Source organism: Lepidochelys kempii, chromosome 10 (assembly GCF_965140265.1).
Source record: "Lepidochelys kempii isolate rLepKem1 chromosome 10, rLepKem1.hap2, whole genome shotgun sequence".
Taxonomy (NCBI): Eukaryota; Metazoa; Chordata; order Testudines; family Cheloniidae; genus Lepidochelys; species Lepidochelys kempii.
The window spans coordinates 54,793,313-54,813,381 of NC_133265.1; the positions used below are offsets into that span (position 1 = coordinate 54,793,313).

At 40.5% G+C, this 20,069-nt stretch overlaps 1 protein-coding gene across 4 annotated transcripts in view; it reads left to right on the top strand.

The window, feature by feature from the left end:
* The window catches only part of OTUD7A (OTU deubiquitinase 7A), a 273,562-nt gene that overhangs the window by 220,366 nt on the left and 33,127 nt on the right, over positions 1–20,069 (top strand). For all 4 annotated transcript variants that reach the window (XM_073303652.1, XM_073303653.1, XM_073303654.1 and 1 more), the window contains one exon: positions 1,443–1,555. In XM_073303652.1, coding sequence (XP_073159753.1) covers positions 1,443–1,555 — 113 coding nt within the window. The remainder of the gene's footprint in view (positions 1–1,442; positions 1,556–20,069) is intronic.

The following is a 20,069-nucleotide window of genomic DNA, read 5'->3' on the forward strand; positions in this document are numbered from 1 at the left end:
TGTGAGAATTTATGCTCACATGGCATTCCATCAACGGCAAGACATAGTGCAGATGAATTAAATCAATAATTTTCCAAGTACTCCAGCATAAATGTTGGCCGTACACAGCTAGCTGAACATGACCAAATAGTTTTGGCTGGTATTTGTGCTATTCATATATGTATTTTCCCTGCTTGCTATTGGCAGCAGCACTAAAGAGAGCTGCAGAACTGAATTACAGCACTAGTAAGAATCTTATATGCCCTTCCTGACGCTGTCAATGGGAGACAGTTGAGCTACCAGCGGCTAGGCATCCTCTAGTCTGCCTGAAAACACAATGGACCGAGGTGCCTACCTGCCCTTTGTGCCTTCGGAAATCTCTCCCTCCAATCTCCAGGGGAGCGGGAGAGAAGGTGTCACAAGTACTGCTGTCCCTGGACTATCAAGAAAGATCTTCGAAGTAGAGTAAGGCAAAAAAATGTCAATAGTTTAGTCACCAAAAGTGCCATATCGGTCAACCCAAAACTATTTGCAAATGTGTGTCAAGTTCATGAAATAAATTTGACTGAACTGAAAAAATGTTAGTAATGCCAAAACAAAACATTTCATTTTGACCTGACAAAAAATGTCAGGCATTTTGACAAAAGCAAAGGAGGACTAAATTCACAAAATGTTGGTGGAGAGAAGAAATTCCCTCGTAACATTTAGCCACTGGTTTTGGTACTCTTCTGAGATGTGGGAGACCTAAATTCAACTCCCCCTCCCCCACCTCACCTCCTTTGTCTGATATGGAGAAAGAATTTGAACTTAAGTGTCCTATGTTACTGGTGAGTGCCCTCACCACTATGAGAGAATTTGGTATGTGGCTTTCTCAGTCTCTCCCATTAAAGCTGTTTACATGTTGTATCAAGTAGTCATCGGAGTGAGGACTTGAACTTGGATTTCCTATACGCTAGCTGAATTCCCTATCCACCAAGCTATAGAGTTACTCTCACCCACTCACTCTTTCACTGGCCCATGAAGCAGTCATTGTCATCATGAATTACTATGAATTTCCACTATGAGTGACAATGAATAGTCATTGGGTCAGTAATAAGATCAAAGATCCACAATGGCACCGGAACCTGAGAACCAAAATGGAAGGAATTTCACATGCATGTGAGATGACTGGATGCCTCGCTACCCAGTTAAACAAATGCTTGGGGCACTTTTGCAGAAGCGAATTGAGAGCCTCCAGCTGAAAATTTTATTCAAAATGTAGTAGCCGTCTTTGATCCGTTTTGATAATTTGGTGCTGTTTGATTTGAAAAAGTGATACTGTAATATCCCAGGGCAATTGCGTGTCTTATTCAAATAGCACTAAAAATGAAACACAGCATATGTTAGTGGGTCATGATGTCTACTGTCTGAGACTGGTGATATTTTTAACATCCTATCCTGAAATATACTCTTCTCTCCCCTAGTCGGGTTTAGTTTATACAGAAGAAGAGTGGGAACGGGAATGGAATGAACTGCTTAAACTGGCTTCAAGTGAACCTCGCACTCATTTTGGCAAAAATGGAGGCATGGGTGGTGGGTAAGTTGGATTGTAACAGATTATTTTATCTTTTGCTTCTGTTGGATGGTTATACTAGCACATGCACTAGGGTAGTACAAATAAATGAGGAATTTCCTGGAACACCATTCATCTCACTGTTGCATTTTTCATGTTGTACGCTAGAATACTTACTCTGTAATAGTGCCCGTCATTTTATTGCAGCCTCTGAATACAATGATTGATTCCAGCTGCTCAGATAATTCCAAAGTACCTGTCTGTGCAGCCATGCAGAAGAACCAGGGCTCCACAAGCCCCAGTTTCTTGCTCTCTGGAGGCAGTGTGGAGGCAGTAGAGTCCGGACCCAGGGAGATGGAGGGTGTGTGCCTTTCATCATTCAACAATGACGTCCCTGGGTTATTAAACACCAGCCAGAAAAATAGCCATTACCTGGACCTTGGGGTTGATGCATGGAAAGTAGAGGTGGGTAGAAAATAAAAGATCTTCAGGACTCCATCAGAGAATCCCTTGATGTTGTTTTAGAAGGTTATAAAGTCGTGCTCATTTGTCATCGTTTCACAACGCCTTATGTCAGATTCCTAATGATGATTTTTTTTACAGCAACGGCTTGTCTAATAAGCGAGATTATATGATGGGTTTGCCTGTGATAGCAGGGAATTGGACTCAATCCAGGAGGTGTCTTCCAGTCCTATTTCTTATGTTCCTATGTTTGTCCATAACTCTGTGTTGTTCAAAACAGGGCAAGGCCTTTGACTTGCACAGAACTTGATATTTGGATGTGAGAGGTGCCAGCTGGTTCAACAGGTCATTAAAAGGTCTTGGTCCTATAGTGCCCTGCTGAGATGGCTGACCTGGGGAAAGTTAGCCAGCACTTATGGAGGTTACTTTCACCACAAGCAAGAGTAATCTCATCAAAAGGCTGCATAGGAGGCTGTTAATAGGCGAATGCATTCTAATATGAAAGTACCATGTCCCTGCCACTAGGATCAGTGGCCACAAGTCAGGGTTACAGAGGACCTACACAGTGAACTTCTTGGGGTTTTGGGAAGTGGGATTGAGAGCCTCGTTTGGCTGCCTATTTTCTGATGGAAGAGGGAGGCTGAATTTAATCCTATAGTAGTAAATAGGAAAGACATTTGAAATGAACTAGAGAAGCCAATAAAGCAGGGGTGGCCAACCTGTGGCTCTGGAGCCGCATGCGGCTCTTCAGAGGTTAATATGCGATTCCTTGCATGGGCGCTGATGCCGGGGCCGGAGCTAAAGATGCTAACTTTCCAATGTGCTGTGGGGTGCTCACTGCTCAATCCCCTGCTCTGCCCCAGGTCCTGCTACCCCTTCCCCCGAGCCTGCCATGCCCTCGCTCCTCTCCCCTCCCAACCAGAGCCTCTTGTCCACTGCGAAACAGCTGATTGTGGCGGGCAGGAGGCATAGGGAGGGAGCAGAAGGCGCTGATTGGTGGGGCTGCCGATGGGGGGGTAGCAGATGTGGGGGCTGCTGACATACTACTGTGGCTCTTTGGCAATGTTCATTGGTAAATTCTGGCTCCTTCTCAGGCTCAGGTTGGCCACCCCTGCAATAAACGATAAACCAGTATCCAGTACTGGCACACTTCTTCTTGCAGATCTCTCTTGCTTTTTGCTCACAGGCAGAAAACCTTCTAAGAGCATTGTTGGTAGTGTACAATGGTCATTAACTTTCAACAGTGTCTACTTTTAGAACATTGCTCTTCTTCTAATACGGTCTAATTGGAAAGGAAATACCCAAATCAGACTGAGCTTTCAGCTGTCCAAACTACATACAAATATTTTACATGTTCAGATAAGAAATGAACAATAGATTTTTTTTGGACATTAAATTTGTGTGTATTCTATACAGTGTGTATCAGGCTACATCCTTCCCTCATTTACACCTGTGCAAACCCCCAGTGCAGTGAACTGGGTTGCAGAGAATTTAACTCAAAACAGCCATGTGCTTTCACAAATGAAGCAACGTATTATTACAGAGCATGTCACACTTTAAAAAAATCTAATTACGTTCTGAAGGCAGTTGGGTGGCACAGGATATAAGCTGGGGGCAGAATTTGGCCCTACAGAGAAAGTCAGTTGTGATAAAACATATTCCAAAGTACCCAGATTTTTTTGTTTTTGTTTTTGGAAAAACAAAAGGATTTTTTTTGTTTATTTAATAAGACAATACACTACAATAGATAGTTGTAGTCTCATAAAGCCTTTTGAAATCTACACACTACTTGAACTTTGATTCCATGTTGTTACCAAAAGCCCTCAATGAAAATAATGAACCTTTATATTGCAGAGCTTGGTATAGTTTATTTTTTTTCTGTCTCTGTAAACTGTTATAATTCATCTGTAATATAAATAATATTATCAAGCCAGAAAATTATTTAAATATAGTTTTCTCAAATTGAAATTGATTTGCTCTTTGTCCTGTTGAAGTTAACAGTGGGATAGTAGCTAGAAAGGTCACATCAGACCATACACATAAAGTTCTAAGGCCTCATCTGATCTTTCTTACCTGATTTCCAAATGTGTTCCTCTGGATTCATTCTGCAAGAGCGTGGTTGATTGCAGTTACTTTGATTAAACTCTGGAGATTGAATGAAACTGTGTCAGATGGGCAGTTATTGGAAAATATTTTCATTACAAGACAATGAAAGTGGGTACAGCCCTCATACTTTGGCTCCCTGGATGGCCATCTCTGTCAATGTAATTATGTACATTTTAGTTAAATTAGCATATTGGAGCATACTGTGGTACTTGATGAGGGTTAGGGTAAGACCAAGTTCTGTGTAACTTACTACCAGCATGTATTTAATTTGAAGTATAAAGAGGTTTCAGTAAAAATGGAAAGAATAATTTATATTTTTAGATATTACTTAAGGAAATAAAACAATATTGTTTGTATAATAATTAAATATCCTTACTGCACAAATGAAATTAGATTCCTTATAGCTTTAGGACTTAACATGAAATAGCACTGAACACTTAATCAAAGTGCACTTGTTCATGAAGTGCAGTATAGTTTTGTTTACAATAGACCGGCCCTGAGAATACAAGAACTTTAATTTTCATACCTGAATAGGGGGGGTGTTAAAACTAAAGCCATTTATTCTCTATTCATTCAGTGCATTCTTTTCTCTAGTTGCTGTTTCCTCTTGAGAAAATTGCATGTTATAAGTAATTAGACGAAGTGGAGGCGTAAACCACAATAAGGATAAAATACCTTTAGAAAAAGTGTTCCTACTCTCCACTGTGTTGAAGCAGAATGTGACATTTTCTCAGCATTTTAACCTTTAGATGTCAGGACTAAGGATTTCGCTGACACAACATCTTTATTTTCAGAAAAATGTTTACTAAGCATAGTGTATATATATTTGTCCTTATATACAGAAGATAACAAAGAATAATTTTGCTCTTCAGTCTTCTAAATCTGCCACAGTCTTTTAAAATGTAGTTCAGTCCACATTTCTACTACAACTGGCAGGTACTCAACACCAGTTCCCACAACCTCATTTTATCCATCTCATACTGTATGTGTCTCATGGAGCACACAGCTTCAATGTGTTTGGATGTGCTGAAATGGTGGTGGTTGTATTTAACAGAGACACATACTCCTTTTAAAAATTCCCTTTTCAGTAATAAGCTTTTGTGAGCTACAGCCCGCTTCATTGGATGAAGTGGGTTGTAGCTCACGAAAGCTTATGCTCAAATAAATTGGTTAGTCTCTAAAGTGCGACAAGTACTCCTTTTCTTTTTGCAGATACAGACTAACACGGCTGCTACTCTGAAACTTTTCAGTAAGCTTCACCTCCCCCATGGTTTTTTTTTTAAAAGAAGTCTAATACCGTTTGTTAAATCAAATATAATTTAGGTCAAATTGTTGTTAGTTACGTGTATTAGGCATTTCTCTTGTTGGGGATGGGAAAATAGCAATAGGAAATGGTCAACAAATCAGATGTGAATTATAATCCTAATATACTGTTAAAAGAATAGTGAAGACTAACCAAAACTAGCCAAAGAAATTAACCTGTAAAAGTGTATAATTTTAGTACTCACTCCAACCATTCCATTGCCAAGGAAAGTGTGGGCCCCTTAATGAATGAGGGAGGCAACCTAGTGACAGAGGATGTGGAAAAAGCTAATGTACTCAATGCTTTTTTTGCCTCTGTCTTCACGAATAAGGTCAGCTCCCAGACTGCTGCGCTGGGCATCACAACATGGGGAATAGATGGCCAGCCCTCTGTGGAGAAAGAGGTGGTTAGGGACTATTTAGAAAAGCTGGACATGCACAAGTCCATGAGGCCGGACGAGTTGCATCCGAGAGTGCTAAAGGAACTGGCTGCTGTGATTGCAGAGTCATTGGCCATTATCTTTGAAAACTCGTGGCGAACGGGGGAAGTCGCGGATGACTGGAAAAAGGCTAATGTAGTGCCAATCTTTGAAAAAGGGAAGAAGGAGGATCCTGGGAACTACAGGCCAGTCAGCCTCACTTCAGTCCCCGGAAAAATCATGGAGCAGGTCCTCAAAGAATCAATCCGGAAGCACTTACATGAGAGGAAAGTGATCAGGAACAGTCAGCATGGATTCACCAAGGGAAGGTCATGTCTGACCAATCTAATCGCCTTCTATGATGAGATTACTGGTTCTGTGGATGAAGGGAAAGCAGTGGATGTACTGTATCTTGACTTTAGCAAAGCTTTTGACACGGTCTCCCACAGTATTCTTGTCAGCAAGTTAAAGAAGTATGGGCTGGATGAATGCACTATAAGGTGGGTAGAAAGTTGGCTAGATTGTCGGGCTCAACGGGTAGTGATCAATGGCTCCATGTCTAGTTGGCAGCCGGTGTCAAGTGGAGTGCCCCAGGGGTCGGTCCTGGGGCCGGTTTTGTTCAATATCTTCATAAATGATCTGGAGGATGGTGTGGATTGCACTCTCAGCAGATTTGTGGATGATACTAAACTGGGAGGAGTGGTAGATACGCTGGAGGGCAGGGATAGGATACAGAGGGACCTAGACAAATTGGAGGATTGGGCCAAAAGAAATCTGATGAGGTTCAATAAGGATAAGTGCAGGGTCCTGCACTTAGGACGGAAGAACCCAATGCACAGCTACAGACTAGGGACTGAATGGCTAGGCAGCAGTTCTGCAGAAAAGGACCTAGGGGTGACAGTGGACGAGAAGCTGGATATGAGTCAGCAGTGTGCCCTTGTTGCCAAGAAGGCCAATGGCATTTTGGGATGTATAAGTAGGGGAATAGCGAGCAGATCGAGGGACGTGATCGTCCCCCTCTATTCGACATTGGTGAGGCCTCATCTGGAGTACTGTGTCCAGTTTTGGGCCCCACACTACAGGAAGGATGTGGATAAATTGGAAAGAGTCCAGCGAAGGGCAACAAAAATGATTAGGGGTCTGGAACACATGACTTATGAGGAGAGGCTGAGGGAACTGGGATTGTTTAGTCTGCGGAAGAGAAGAATGAGGGGGCATTTGATAGCTGCTTTCAACTACCTGAGAGGTGATTCCAGAGAGGATGGTTCTAGACTATTCTCGGTGGTGGAAGAGGACAGGACAAGGAGTAATGGTCTCAAGTTGCAGTGGGGGAGGTTTAGGTTGGATATTAGGAAAAACTTTTTCACTAGGAGGGTGGTGAAACACTGGAATGCGTTGCCTAGGGAGGTGGTGGAATCTCCTTCCTTAGAAGTTTTTAAGGTCAGGCTTGACAAAGCCCTGGCTGGGATGATTTAATTGGGGATGGGTCCTGCTTTTGAGCAGGGGGTTGGACTAGATGACCTCCTGAGGTCCCTTCCAACCCTGATATTCTATGATTCTATGATTGCAAGGAATATTGACTGAATAAATTATTCTTTTCAATGTACCATACCAAAAATTACTACTTAAACTTATGCATCATCTAAAAGGGAAAAGAACTCTTCAAAGAATAATATTTTTGTCTGACAGTGACGTGTACCTACCAGTTATTTCGTGTCCTCAAATAATGTGCAGATCAGCCTTTGAATTATAGATGAGGTAATCTCCTTTGGTGCCAGAACTAACTAAAGCATCAAAAGTCACGTACCCATCAAAAGAAAACCTCAGTAACAAATGTGTTTTGATTTTTGTCACCACATCCACCTGTGAGTTAGTTTTATTTATTTGTTTGTTGTGAGTCAAATGCACTTATAAAAAATCTGCAATTGTCTGTGAACCTCCAGGGGTTCTTTGAGGACCTTCTTTTTGTGAGAGCAGATGCTGAGGAATTGAAGTCACAGAGCAAGAAGAAGATAAAGAGAATCGAGGGAAAGCTGTGACTTGAGTTCTTGCCTCCTACACAATAAATCCTGCAGCCAGTTTAAATAGGATAATTAACCATGAAATAGTCCTTGTTTCAGAAGTGATTTGTACACATTGTCCTAAGTGGTCCCAAAAGGAATCTCAGATCATCAAAATCTTTTCATTTATCTTCATGTTGAACCAAAAGCAATAGGACTGAATGGAAAATCCAAAAGGGAACTGCTTCAGTTTGAGAAAAGGTTCTTACATCCTTTATTTTATTTTTAAAAAGGGCCTTAGTCCCCTTCTCTCTCCCCAACCCCCACTTCTACCCCTAATGCCCCTTCATAGATAGTTTTCAGTTAAAGGGCTTTAGTGACTGATTGGATTGTTATGATGACAGTTCCTTCATGGACAGATACTGGGGCCAGCCGAACGCTTGATGTCATGTGATTACATCTTCATACCTTGCTTCTTGCAAAGGGATGAGAATATACCCTGGGAGAAGTGTAATGATTTCATTTAACATCTTTGTCTTTCCATGACTCAAGTAGTTTTGCACTTAAAACAGATTCTGTCAGTGAATAGTATTTTGGCTTTAAAACTAACAGGAATGTTAGCTTCTAATTCAAGACATTGTGGGCTTGATATTGTTAATGTTTTGCTGTCACTATTCTATAAAACCAAATGGTTTTAAGGGTTTTTGTTTTTTTGTTTTTAATCACAACAAGATACTCAGAATCTTCCCATGTGTCATCTTCAACACAAACATGAAGAGGGAAAGTAGGGAAAAATCAGGCACCTAGTTAGGAAATAATCCTTAATGCACAGATGACTCAAAGCTTGAAGCTCCTTGAGTTAAGTCCTAGCAGTATTTCATCAATGTATAGGACGAGCTGTTTGCTACAGCTCGACACATTTCATTTGAAATGGAATTAACCTGAAGAGGGTCACTAACATAGAATCTTAGGACTGGAAGGGACCTTGAGAGGTCATCTAGTCCAGTCTGCTGCACTCATGGCAGGACTAAGTATTATCTAGACCATTCCTGACAGGTTTTGTCTAACCTGCTCTTAATCTCTAATGATGGAGATTCCACAGCCTCCCTGGGCAATTTTTTCCAGGGCTTAACCACCCTGACAGTTAGGAAGTTTTTCCTAATGTCCAACCTAAACCTCCCTTGCTGTAATTTAAGCCCATTGCTTCTTGTCCTATCCTCAGAGGTTAAGAAAAACGATTTTCCTCCCTCCTCCTTGTAAGAAACTTTTATGTACTTGAAAACTATCATGTCCCCCCTCAGTCTTCTCTTTTCCAGACTAAACAAACCCAGTTTTTTCAATCTTCCCTCATAGGTCATGTTTTCTAGACCTTTAATCATTTTTGTTGCTCTTCTCTGGACTCTCTCCAATTTGGCCATATCCTCCCTGAAATGTGGCACCCAGAACTGGACACAATACTCCAGTTGAGGCCTAATCAGTGCAGAGTAGAGTGTAAGAATTACTTCTCGTGTCTTGCTTACAGCACTCCTGCTAATACATCCCAGAATGATGTTCGCTTTTTTGGCAACTGCACTACACTGTTGACTCATATTTAGCTTGTGGTCCACTGTGACCCCCAGATCCCTTTGCGCAGTACTCCTTTGTCAAGGTTCCTCCCCCACTCTGAACTCTAGGGTACAGATGTGGGGACCCGCATGAAAAACCTCCTAAGCTTATCTTTACCAGCTTAGGTCAAAACTTCCCCAAGGTACAAAATATTCCACCCGTTGTCCTTGGACTGGCCACTACCACCACCAAACTAATACTGGTTACTGGGAAAGAGCTGTTTGGACGCGTCCTTCCCCCCAAAATACTTCCCAAAACCTTGCACCCCACTTCCTGGACAAGGTTTGGTAAAAAGCCTCACCAATTTGCCTAGGTGACTACAGACTTAGACCCTTGGATCTTAAGAACAATGAACAATCCTCCCAACACTTGCACCCGCCCCTTTCCTGGGAAATGTTGGATAAAAAGCCTCACCAATTTGCATAGGTGACCACCGACCCAAACCCTTGGATCTGAGAACAATGAAAAAGCATTCAGTTTTCTTACAAGAAGACTTTTAATAAAAATAGAAGTAAATAGAAATAAAGAAATCCCCCCTGTAAAATCAGGATGGTTGATATCTTACAGGGTAATTAGATTCAAAAACATAGAGAACCCCTCTAGGCAAAACCTTAAGTTACAAAAAAGATACACAGACAGAAATAGTTATTCTATTCAGCACAATTCTTTTCTCAGCCATTTAAAGAAATCATAATCTAACACATACCTAGCTAGATTACTTACTAAAAGTTCTAAGGCTCCATTCCTGGTCTATCCCCGGTAAAGACCAGCATATAGACAGACACACAGACCCTTTGTTTCTCTCCCTCCTCCCAGCTTTTGAAAGTATCTTGTCTCCTCATTGGTCATTTTGGTCAGGTGCCAGCGAGGTTACCTTCAGCTTCTTAACCCTTTACAGGTGAGAGGAGCTTTCCCCTGGCCAGGAGGGATTTCAAAGGGGTTTACCCTTCCCTTTATATTTATGACATCCTTCCTAGGCAGTCATTTCCCATTTTGTATGTGTACAATGGATTGTTCCTTCCTAAGTGGAGAGCTTTGCATTTATCCTTATTGATTTCATCCTATTTACTTCACACCATTTCTCCAGTTTGTCCAGATCATTTTGAATTTTAATCCTATCCTCCAGAGCACTTGCAACCCCTCCCAGCTTGGTATCGTCCACAAACTTTATACGTGTACTCTCTATGCCATTATCTAAATCATTGATGAAGATATTGAACAGAAATGGACCCAGAACTGATCCCTGCGGGACCCCACTCATTATGTCCTTCCAGCATGACTCTGAATCACTGATAACTACTCTCTGGGAACAATTTTCCAACCGGTTTTGCACCCACCTTATAGTAGCTCCATCTAGGTTGCATTTCCCTAATTTGTTTATGAGAACGTCATGCGAGACCGTATCAAAAGCTTTACTAAAGTCAAGATAGAGGTATACATTGACCTAGCTCTGACTGTACAGACTTTTACAAGACCCCTATGTGGCAAAACTACTTAGAAAAAATTGTAATAAAATATTGGTTCACAAACTTTTTCATTGAATGCCCACGTATTCATGGGGAGATTTCCTTGTAGCCCACCTTCACTCCATACCCAGAGTCTCATACCACTGTTATAGCAACTATGGTAATTGCACACAGTGGACAATTAATATTAAGGGAATATTGAATATATTTGTAACTGTCTGATAATGAGTACTAACATCTGGAAACAATGAGGTGAGCCAACACCATATGACAAGCCAGCCGTCCACAGATCATCAGCAAGTCCTGCATAGACCACAAGTGACCTACAAATGCATTTGAGGACCTCTGCAATAAAATATGTAGAGCTGGTCAAATGTTTTGACAATTTTTTCTTTTAAAAAAAAGGTTTAATTTCAACATTTTTCATTTTTCTACAAAAATACGTTCGGTTCTGAACTGTAAATACAAACAGAGATTTTTATTTCCTCCCTCGTCTCTGCACATGACTCCTGCACTATATCTGTGCCACCAGGCGCTGAGGCACAGTGTAGCGCAGGCTGCCATAAGCAGCCGTATACAGCTCCCTTTGCAAGCCCTGTCTTAGGGGGCAGGTGAGGGGAAAGGAGCAGGAGGGGGATATTCCAAACTGAAGATTTTACATGGCTCCAGAAAGGGAATTGGCCTATAGGCAGACCTCAGCAGGCTACTATAAATTAGAGTACCCTTAGTGTTGCTCTGATTTATATCAGAGGCAGTATTGGTCCCTGGAGCAATCCAAAATCCCAAGAGTATAAAGGTGACTTAAAGCCACCTTTGTAGCTTCTGCCCCTTTGCTGCATCTACTGTGCTGCATTTCCTGCATCTCTACTTCCTTCTGTGTAAATTTGAATAAAGACTTCTTTGGTGTCTAGGTTCCTAATAGTCACCAATTTTAGGAGCCAGAATCAGTCCATCACCAGGAAAGGACACACAAGTGATCTATTTGAGTAGCTTTAACAGAGCTAGTGTTCAATGTGAACACTCATCTCAATCCAGAACAGCAGCCATTTTTTGCATTCCATCATTTCACAGGTGCACGTTTTTTTAAAATTCAGGATCCAAGCATTTCTTATGATTTTTCAGCACTTCTAGTCCCAGACAAAACAGGGAAGTGAATTAGTCGTTTTTTTTTTTAATATGAAAATGTGACCATTTGATTTTGGGGGAAAGCTTGAGGTCACGTCTTATTTTATCAGAGAATTTTGCTCATCCACTTGCTTACACAAAGCTCTTAATTACTGTAGTAAATTAACTTTTTTTTTATTTTAATTGAGGCATTAAGGGGCAGAAAATCATTAAGATTATGTTGGTTTGTTTTGTGGCCTAAAGTTTAGCTGGTTTATTGAAAAGCAGTTTAAAAGCAAATCTATAAAATGTGTCCACATATTTACCTATCTGAAGAATGTGACAGTCATGAAGGAGTGCCCAGCATATTTTAGACATAAAATACACACACACTGTATGTCAGACTGAGTAAGAATCATTCAAACATCACTGCAGAGAATTCTTGCATCCTCCAGGGTGACAGGATCACATACACAGCCACTCAACCAGGGTATTGTCGGTATGAGTAGGAGCAAGTTGGGAGTTTAAAAATAAATTCTTTTTTTGAACTTTTGCTGATGTTGACAGAGAAAACAAAGGAGTGGTTAAAAGTGTATGTTAGCATAAGTGTTTTATGTAGAGCAGCTCATATCCTTGGATTGAGTCCATTTATTTTGGAGAATATGATAAACATCTCTTCCTTGCCCCAACCACCTTTCCAAATTCTTGTCTAAGTATGTCATATTATTCTGATCATTTAGAAAAAAGGACCTTAGGGGAATTATCTCATTGGCAAGACAACAAGACAGAGAGGTCACTTTGCTACAGTCCATGTCATCTTGTTCAATTTGAGAAATTGCCTCCTTTGTAATAATTTTTCAGTGTATATACATATTTATATACATATTGGTTTTCTCCATTGGGAGATGAAGACTCTCTGGAATGCTACGTAACAATCCAGGCTATTAAAACCTCCAATACTCTTGCTGGTCAGGAATTACGTTTGCCTTCCACCCCTATGCTCTAGCACACCTGGCATACTTGTCACAAGACATTTTTCAGTTTCAGTTGAAAAATACAAAAAGCTAAGTGATTTCTTTTAAAAAAAATCACCATTGATGGGCATGTTAGAGATTTAACTCAGAATACCAATGACTCTAATAATTATGAGGAATTAAACCAAAAACTTGTAAAGTAAACCCAGCTTAAAAGAAATTTGGTGTTGAGTGGATTGTCTATGAGTAAAAGAATCTGAGTTTACATGGTACAAAGACCATTTGGATGTTCCTCTGTCATCTTCCTGAGAAGGCCAGTCTAGTAATGCTTCTGCAAACAGACACATTACCCTGACGATGGTCTAAGTGTTCAATCATTTTTTGACTGTTAAATGCGGAGTGACCACAATGACCTTTGATTTTTTTTACATTTTCTTTCGGTGGTCAGATTAGTTCTGTAATTCATACATATGAATTTCTTTCTATCCCTTGGTATTTGGAGAGCAAATGCCAATGGGAGATTAGGTAAAATAGCCTCAGAGGGAATAGATATTTTAGTGCTATATTGTATTTTGTAGTTACTACTGAAATTTGTATTAGAAGTTTTGTATTTTGCTAGAAGTAAAATTTGTAAAACAATCACTAATTATGGTCTTTTCAGTTTCCTCAGAAAATTATACACTTGAAGTTCATGTATTCTTTGAGAATATCATGATCTGTATTAGTGACAGTAATATTAGTTGTATCCAGAGGCCTCATTCATAATGGAGCCCCACTGCACTCGGTTCTGTTCAAATCTATAAGAAGCAGCTGTGGCCCTGAAGCTATTACAATCTGTGTAATGTTAGAAATAAGATGTAGTAGAAGGAGCTCTCTCTTTGGAGGATGTAAATTTGGATCCAAACCATGCAATGATGTACCCATGGAATATGGTCCCATTGAAACTAAGTTGCATAGTCCCGTTGTAGTCCCATGCAAACGTAAGAGGCTTTTCAGGATCCAAATATTGATTAGTAGGGTGTTGCTGTAAGTCAGAAGATGTAATCTTTCCGTTCACATTTATGGCTGGGCTGGAGTCTGTAGTGTAAGATCATATTCTAGGTTATACATTTCAGGTGGGAGGTTGGGTGCATGATGTAGATCTGCCAAGGACTCCGTTTTGGAACAATTGTAGGGAAAAAATGTGTCTGGTTCCTGTGGGTAAATTTGTCATCATTTCTATACAGTCTCTAAACAGCTAGACACAAATCCTCAGCCAAGGCAGAGGAACACATAATGCAATTCAGGGGAAGTGCAGGAGGGAACAAAGGTTGCCATTGAACACCTCTGATTCAAGACCAGCTGCAAGCAAGGCCACTTCCCTGGCATAATTTAGACCAATCTGAAGGCTGAACAAAGTGATCCCAGCAGTCAGTGATCCCCAGAGACCAATATGGCAGCCTGGAATCAGGAGAGCTTTAAGAAGCCCTGCAGATGCCTTCTTATCAGCAGCCACACCCCTTATGGTGGCAACAGGTGTGGATTGGTGTAGGAGCTATTACAGGTGTCGACTGGCTGTAGGACCACTTTGCAGCAGCAGTTTGGCATAAGGTAACTGCAGTGCAGCACAGGTGCCAGGTCTGAGGGCAATATCCTGTGAGGTTGCTGAGTGCCCTCAACACCCATTGAAGATAATGGTAGTTGAGAGTTCTTAGCATGCCTCTCAGGATAAGGTGCTAGTGAGCTATGATATAATGAACAATAAATAGTATGATTTCATGAAGAAATATCTTGCCAACAAACTTGACTGTTCTTATTTTATAGAATTATAAAAATAGTGAGTGAAGTTAAAGCATCTGATATAATATACAGTATTTGCATTTTAGTAAAATATTACTCTCAACTACCTTTAATTGGCTTGGACATAAGCACTGTCACATAGACTGAAAATTAATTGAAGGACCTTAAATAAAATGTAATGATGAATGGCAATGTATCCAGTTGAGAGGACTGGCTAATTGACTACTACATGGATTCTTGTTAGGCCTAAGTATTTTTCAGTATCTTCATTAATCTTCAGCAAAATCATGAAATTCATGGCTGCTGGTAATGAGGAGGAGATCTGAACACAGTAATTACCCAGAAACAATACAACGTGTCCAAGAGAATTTGGAGAAGTGTGCGGACCATGACAAAACGAGACTGAATGTGGGAAAAATGCGAGCTGTGGGCTTTCACAGATCCACAGGTCTGCTCTATGCCCTAGCCTGTGACCGGTCCCTCGGGATGACCCCTTAAGTATGCCGGGCCCCAAAGCCCTATGCAGTTCCATCGGGGCAGGACTCCAAAACTGAGCCTTCAGATGCCAGTGAACCCTGTCTACCTTTGTGGCTCCCAGTAGCAAGTCCAGCAAAGCCAGACTCCTCTGGGAGGCTTGTACTTTACTCCTTCAGGGCACAATGCTCCCAGTAAGTATTTGCAGCAACAGCAGGCAGCTTTTTCAACACAAGATAATTGATTAGTCACCTGGCATACAGAATCTGAAAGTCCTCAGGTTAGCATGGAGTAACAAAGGTTAAGACGGAGTTGAGCCTGGCCAATGTCAGGGCTCTACCCAACCAAGCTGCAGTAGAATCCATTTTGGCCCAGTCTCTCTGTCCCTTTGTTCCATGGGGGGGAGGGGGGAGAAGGGGTGCACGTGGGTGCTGTGTCTCTGTGAGCTCAGCTCTTAACACAGCCACTTGACACCTTTCCCCTTTGTTCTCCTGCTGGAGGCCTTTGCTCAGCTTCCTTGCAGAGGTAAGGAGAAAGAAATCTCCTTCCTCTTAGGTGTTTGTCGGTAGGTGTGGATGTCATGACCACTGGGGTTTCCATTTGTCTCTTCAGTGCCTCCATTCAATGTTAGACTTTATTCAGCTTGTTGAGGATTCTGGTTTCCAAACAGGCTGCTGAGTCACCACCTCATCCCTTCCCTGTATGCTCAGTGCATAGCAATACAAAGCCCAGAGGAATACTGAGGCATGCGTAGGAATCATAAAAATATTACCAACATTTCCAGATTTGTCACAGAGGCAAATAACAGGAGAGAGAAATCTGAACAGTATGAATGGGATTGTGAATATAATTTTTGAAGTGACTTAGTGATGTGATATTGAAGGGGGGGAAAGGATAGTGGAATTTTGATCATACATATAGAGACATCATATCACTTGGCCAAGGAGGTAACGGTCCCTCTCTACACAGCGCTAGTGCAACTGCACCTCCAGTATCACATTCATGTCTGGGGGCTTCATCCCCTGGGAGATACTGACTAACTGGAGGGAGTTGAGGAAATAATAACAAAAAGGATTACAGGACAGGCCATATTGTCTTATGAGGAAAGAGACAAAGAGCTAAATACCGCTGTCATGTTGTCCTAGTACCAATGATTCTCCTAAGGTCCTTTTTGGCTAAGCAATGATTATGGAAGAGACATAACAATCTGCAAATGCTGGAAGGCTGTAAACACCAAGGAGGTAGAGGAATTTAGGAAGGAATAATGAGAGAAAATTGAGAGAGGAAATGTGAATGGAATATCAGGGAAAGCTTTCTGACAATCAGATTGAATAGATGCAAAAGAAAAGTGACATCCACAGTTATAAATTGAGTAGATAAAATACTAGCGTATGTCGTGAAGGGAACAATCTACACTGGTAGGGAGATGGACTAGATACGTTCTAAGAAAAGGAATACTTGTGGCACCTTAGTGATTCTGAGGTTTATATGATACCAGCCCTTCACCTTTAGTCTGCTCTTCATAAATTTTCATTCTACTGACACTCCCTGAATTAGGTGTGAAGATTTTGTGTGAATGTTTTCGGAGGGGATGCAAGATGCCAGGACTATGGCAAGGTTACAATATTTGGACTGCAGCTCCTAGTGCAATGCCCCCACACAATATTCAGTATTCTCTTTTGACAAATGTAATATAATGAAAAATAATATTAAAATGTGTATCTGAATCACTCTGAGCTCATGATTCTGGTTTCCTCTGGAAAGAAATGAGTGAGTGGGTGCCAAAGCAAGAGGGAGTCGTGAGTGAAGAATACGTGCTGCTCTTCACAGTTTTATAGCATGCAGCATGTGTCAATAGCTTAAACACTGATCAGATGTTTCTTTTTTCCTCTGTTAATGCTACTTGTTCATATCGAGCGGTTTGTAAATTTTCCTCTTCTTGTTCTATTACAAAATTCTATCTTGTGTTTAGTTAAAATCAGATTAAAACTGGAAGAAATTTGACCTAAAATAGTGGTACAAGTCTAGTGCATCTATCCTCAGGGTTTTACAGTGAAGTCATTTTCTGGCAATGTTGTATGGTAGTTCAAGTACTATATATGGCAATCTTATCATCACTCTTTCAAAATGAGACTGTAGCATGAATTTGAGCCACGCGTGTTGGGCCCTGATATTCCCATAGATATGTGACGTATGGTATCTAGACTTCAAAAAAGTGTTTTTTCTTTTGTGACTTCTGTTTCCATGAAACAAGTGGAAACAGTCCTAGTGTATACATGAGTAAAAACCAGAAATATGTGACCCTAAAGTTTGATGGGAAATTCTAGACACATTAAGAGAGAAAAGATCTCTTCCTTACCCAGAGAAGAATATTCCTTGCCTTTGAGAAACTTACGATATTACACTAATTCCTTCTGAACTGGCTTTTTGGGAGCATATGTAACTTCTAACACTGATTTGGAGGAAAGAATAGTGATAAAAAATACTTATATTTAGTGCAAAAGGTAGCTTATCTTTGTAGATTCATCCAAAATACTGAGGGAAAAATAAAGGAATATTTAACTGGTACTGCTAGAATTTAGAGTAGCAGCTGTGTTAGTCTGTATTCGCAAAAAGAAAAGGAGGACTTGTGGCACCCTAAAGACTAACCAATTTATTTGAGCATAAGCTTTTGTGAGCTACAACTGCTTGAGCTACTTGAAGTGAGCTGTAGCTCACGAAAGCTTATGATAAATTAAATTGGTTAGTCTTTAGGGTGCCACAAATACTCCTTTTCTTTTTGCTAGAATTTAGAAATTTCATTTACATCTTCTGGAAATGCTTCTGCAGAGTCCATAAAAGTTTACTATATGGTAAATGTGGTCATTGTATATTGAAAACATATCTGAGCTCTTAGTTTGCTAAAAGCTTGTTTTATGTATTTGTAAGCATTTTGGGGCAGGGGCTGTCTTTTTGTTCTGTGTTTGTACAGTGCTTAGCATAACGGGCTCCTGAGCTGGGACCACTTATTATAATAATAGACCATTTAAAATAATCTCCTACTCCAGCCCAACTGTGGGCTCAGAACTGGATTCTGATTTGTTTGTTTATCATATTTAGGTTGTTATAATGTGCCTGTTACCATGGGATCTAAGTACCTTTTTGTGTAAATAGATGCATTTATTTTTGGCACTTCTTCCGACTGACAGATGTCTTTTGCAGTCTAGCTAATCTCACTATAAAAACAACATGAATTGTGAGAGCAATATATAAAACGGTGACATATTTAGTCATAATAAGGTTCCTGCACTGCATGTTGTTGCCACATGTTTTTGACTTCTGAGCTCTGTATAGCATGCAACACATTGATAGTTGTGGAACAGACCCTATTGCCAGTTCAAAATCATTTCTGTTAGGTTTCCTTGTGTTCTTAGATCACCCGTGAATCTTCTGTTAGGACATTCAGTGACACTATTGTCTGTGGTCTGTTCTTTCCTTTACACATGGAGATTAATGCATTGAACTCCCTTTAATACTAACAGGAATTATGGCTGAAGTCCATGTCTTCAGCACCAACCATATGGGGAAATGGACTTTTGCTCAGTGGACCAAAGTGATCAGTATGGAGACTGTAAGCTCTTTGGGGCAGGGTCTGTCTTTTGTTCTGTGTTTATATGCTATCTAGCACAACAGGGTCCTGCTCCACAACTGGGGCCCATAGGTGCTGCCACAAGACAAATTAATAATAATAATAATCGTTTTATCTCTCCTTCCTCCACAAACTGGATGTCAGGCAAGGAGCAGCTATACAATTGACTGCAGCCATTACTAATAGCTCACAACCCCACATGGGATTAGTAGCCAATGGATTCACACAATTTGGAGATCCATTGGCTACACATGCCCATAAACTTCCTTGTCAAACAGAGGCTAGAGAGTCTACCTCCATGGTTGTTCACCTTCCCGTTCCACCCCCACATCAATCTACCAGTTCCCACAACATTTTGGGTTTCCCACACCATGAAGATTTCATCCTAGCTGTGTAAGTCCTCACAGATTTAGAACGTACTTTTGTGGTTCTTCTAGTATTTGTTATTGCCCTTTCTCTTTTCCATCTTTCCCTATGATAAGAGGTCATACTGGAGTAAGTTCTTGACTTGAATCCGAACTCTGTACTGTCTTCAGAGTGTAACACTGTGATCTTTTTGGTTGTTTTGCCTCATTCAATAATGAAAGGAATCTCTGTGTTCATGTGTTTAATTTTGCTCAGAGCTATTTGGTGTTTTTACGTTAAGATGTAAAAAAAAAAGGGAGAGAAAGAAAAGGGGATACAAGTATAAAAGAAAAGATCTAATATATTTTTTAGCCTTTGTCGTCTAAGTCCAAATACTCACTCGCTATTTGGAAACAATATCCAAATTTGCCGAGTTAAAGTGTGAGGTCATCCTAAGAAATACTGAAGCAGGTTTGAAATAATCTTCTGGGAGAGACAAAGAGATGGACAGTTTGGAGAAAATGAATAATGGGAAAGTATGTGAACTGGGATCTGTTAAATCTCATACACTAGGAACAAATAACTTCTCAGCAATATTCACTTTCCCCTTCAACCTCCTTCCATTTTCACAGTTTAATTAGCAATCGCAGTAGACTGGGAATCACACCACTATCGCAAGGTAAATTGTGAAGTAAAAAGTGACTTTATTTATTTAATCTTAAATATTAAAATATTTCTTACATTTCTAGAGCCTTTCATCCTAAAAGATGGTAAAATGCTTCACAAACTTCATCTATACAGGGAATATTTCACCTACTCCAGAAATGCAACCCCTCTAGAATAATGTGCACCCACTCGTTAACAGCTCATAGAG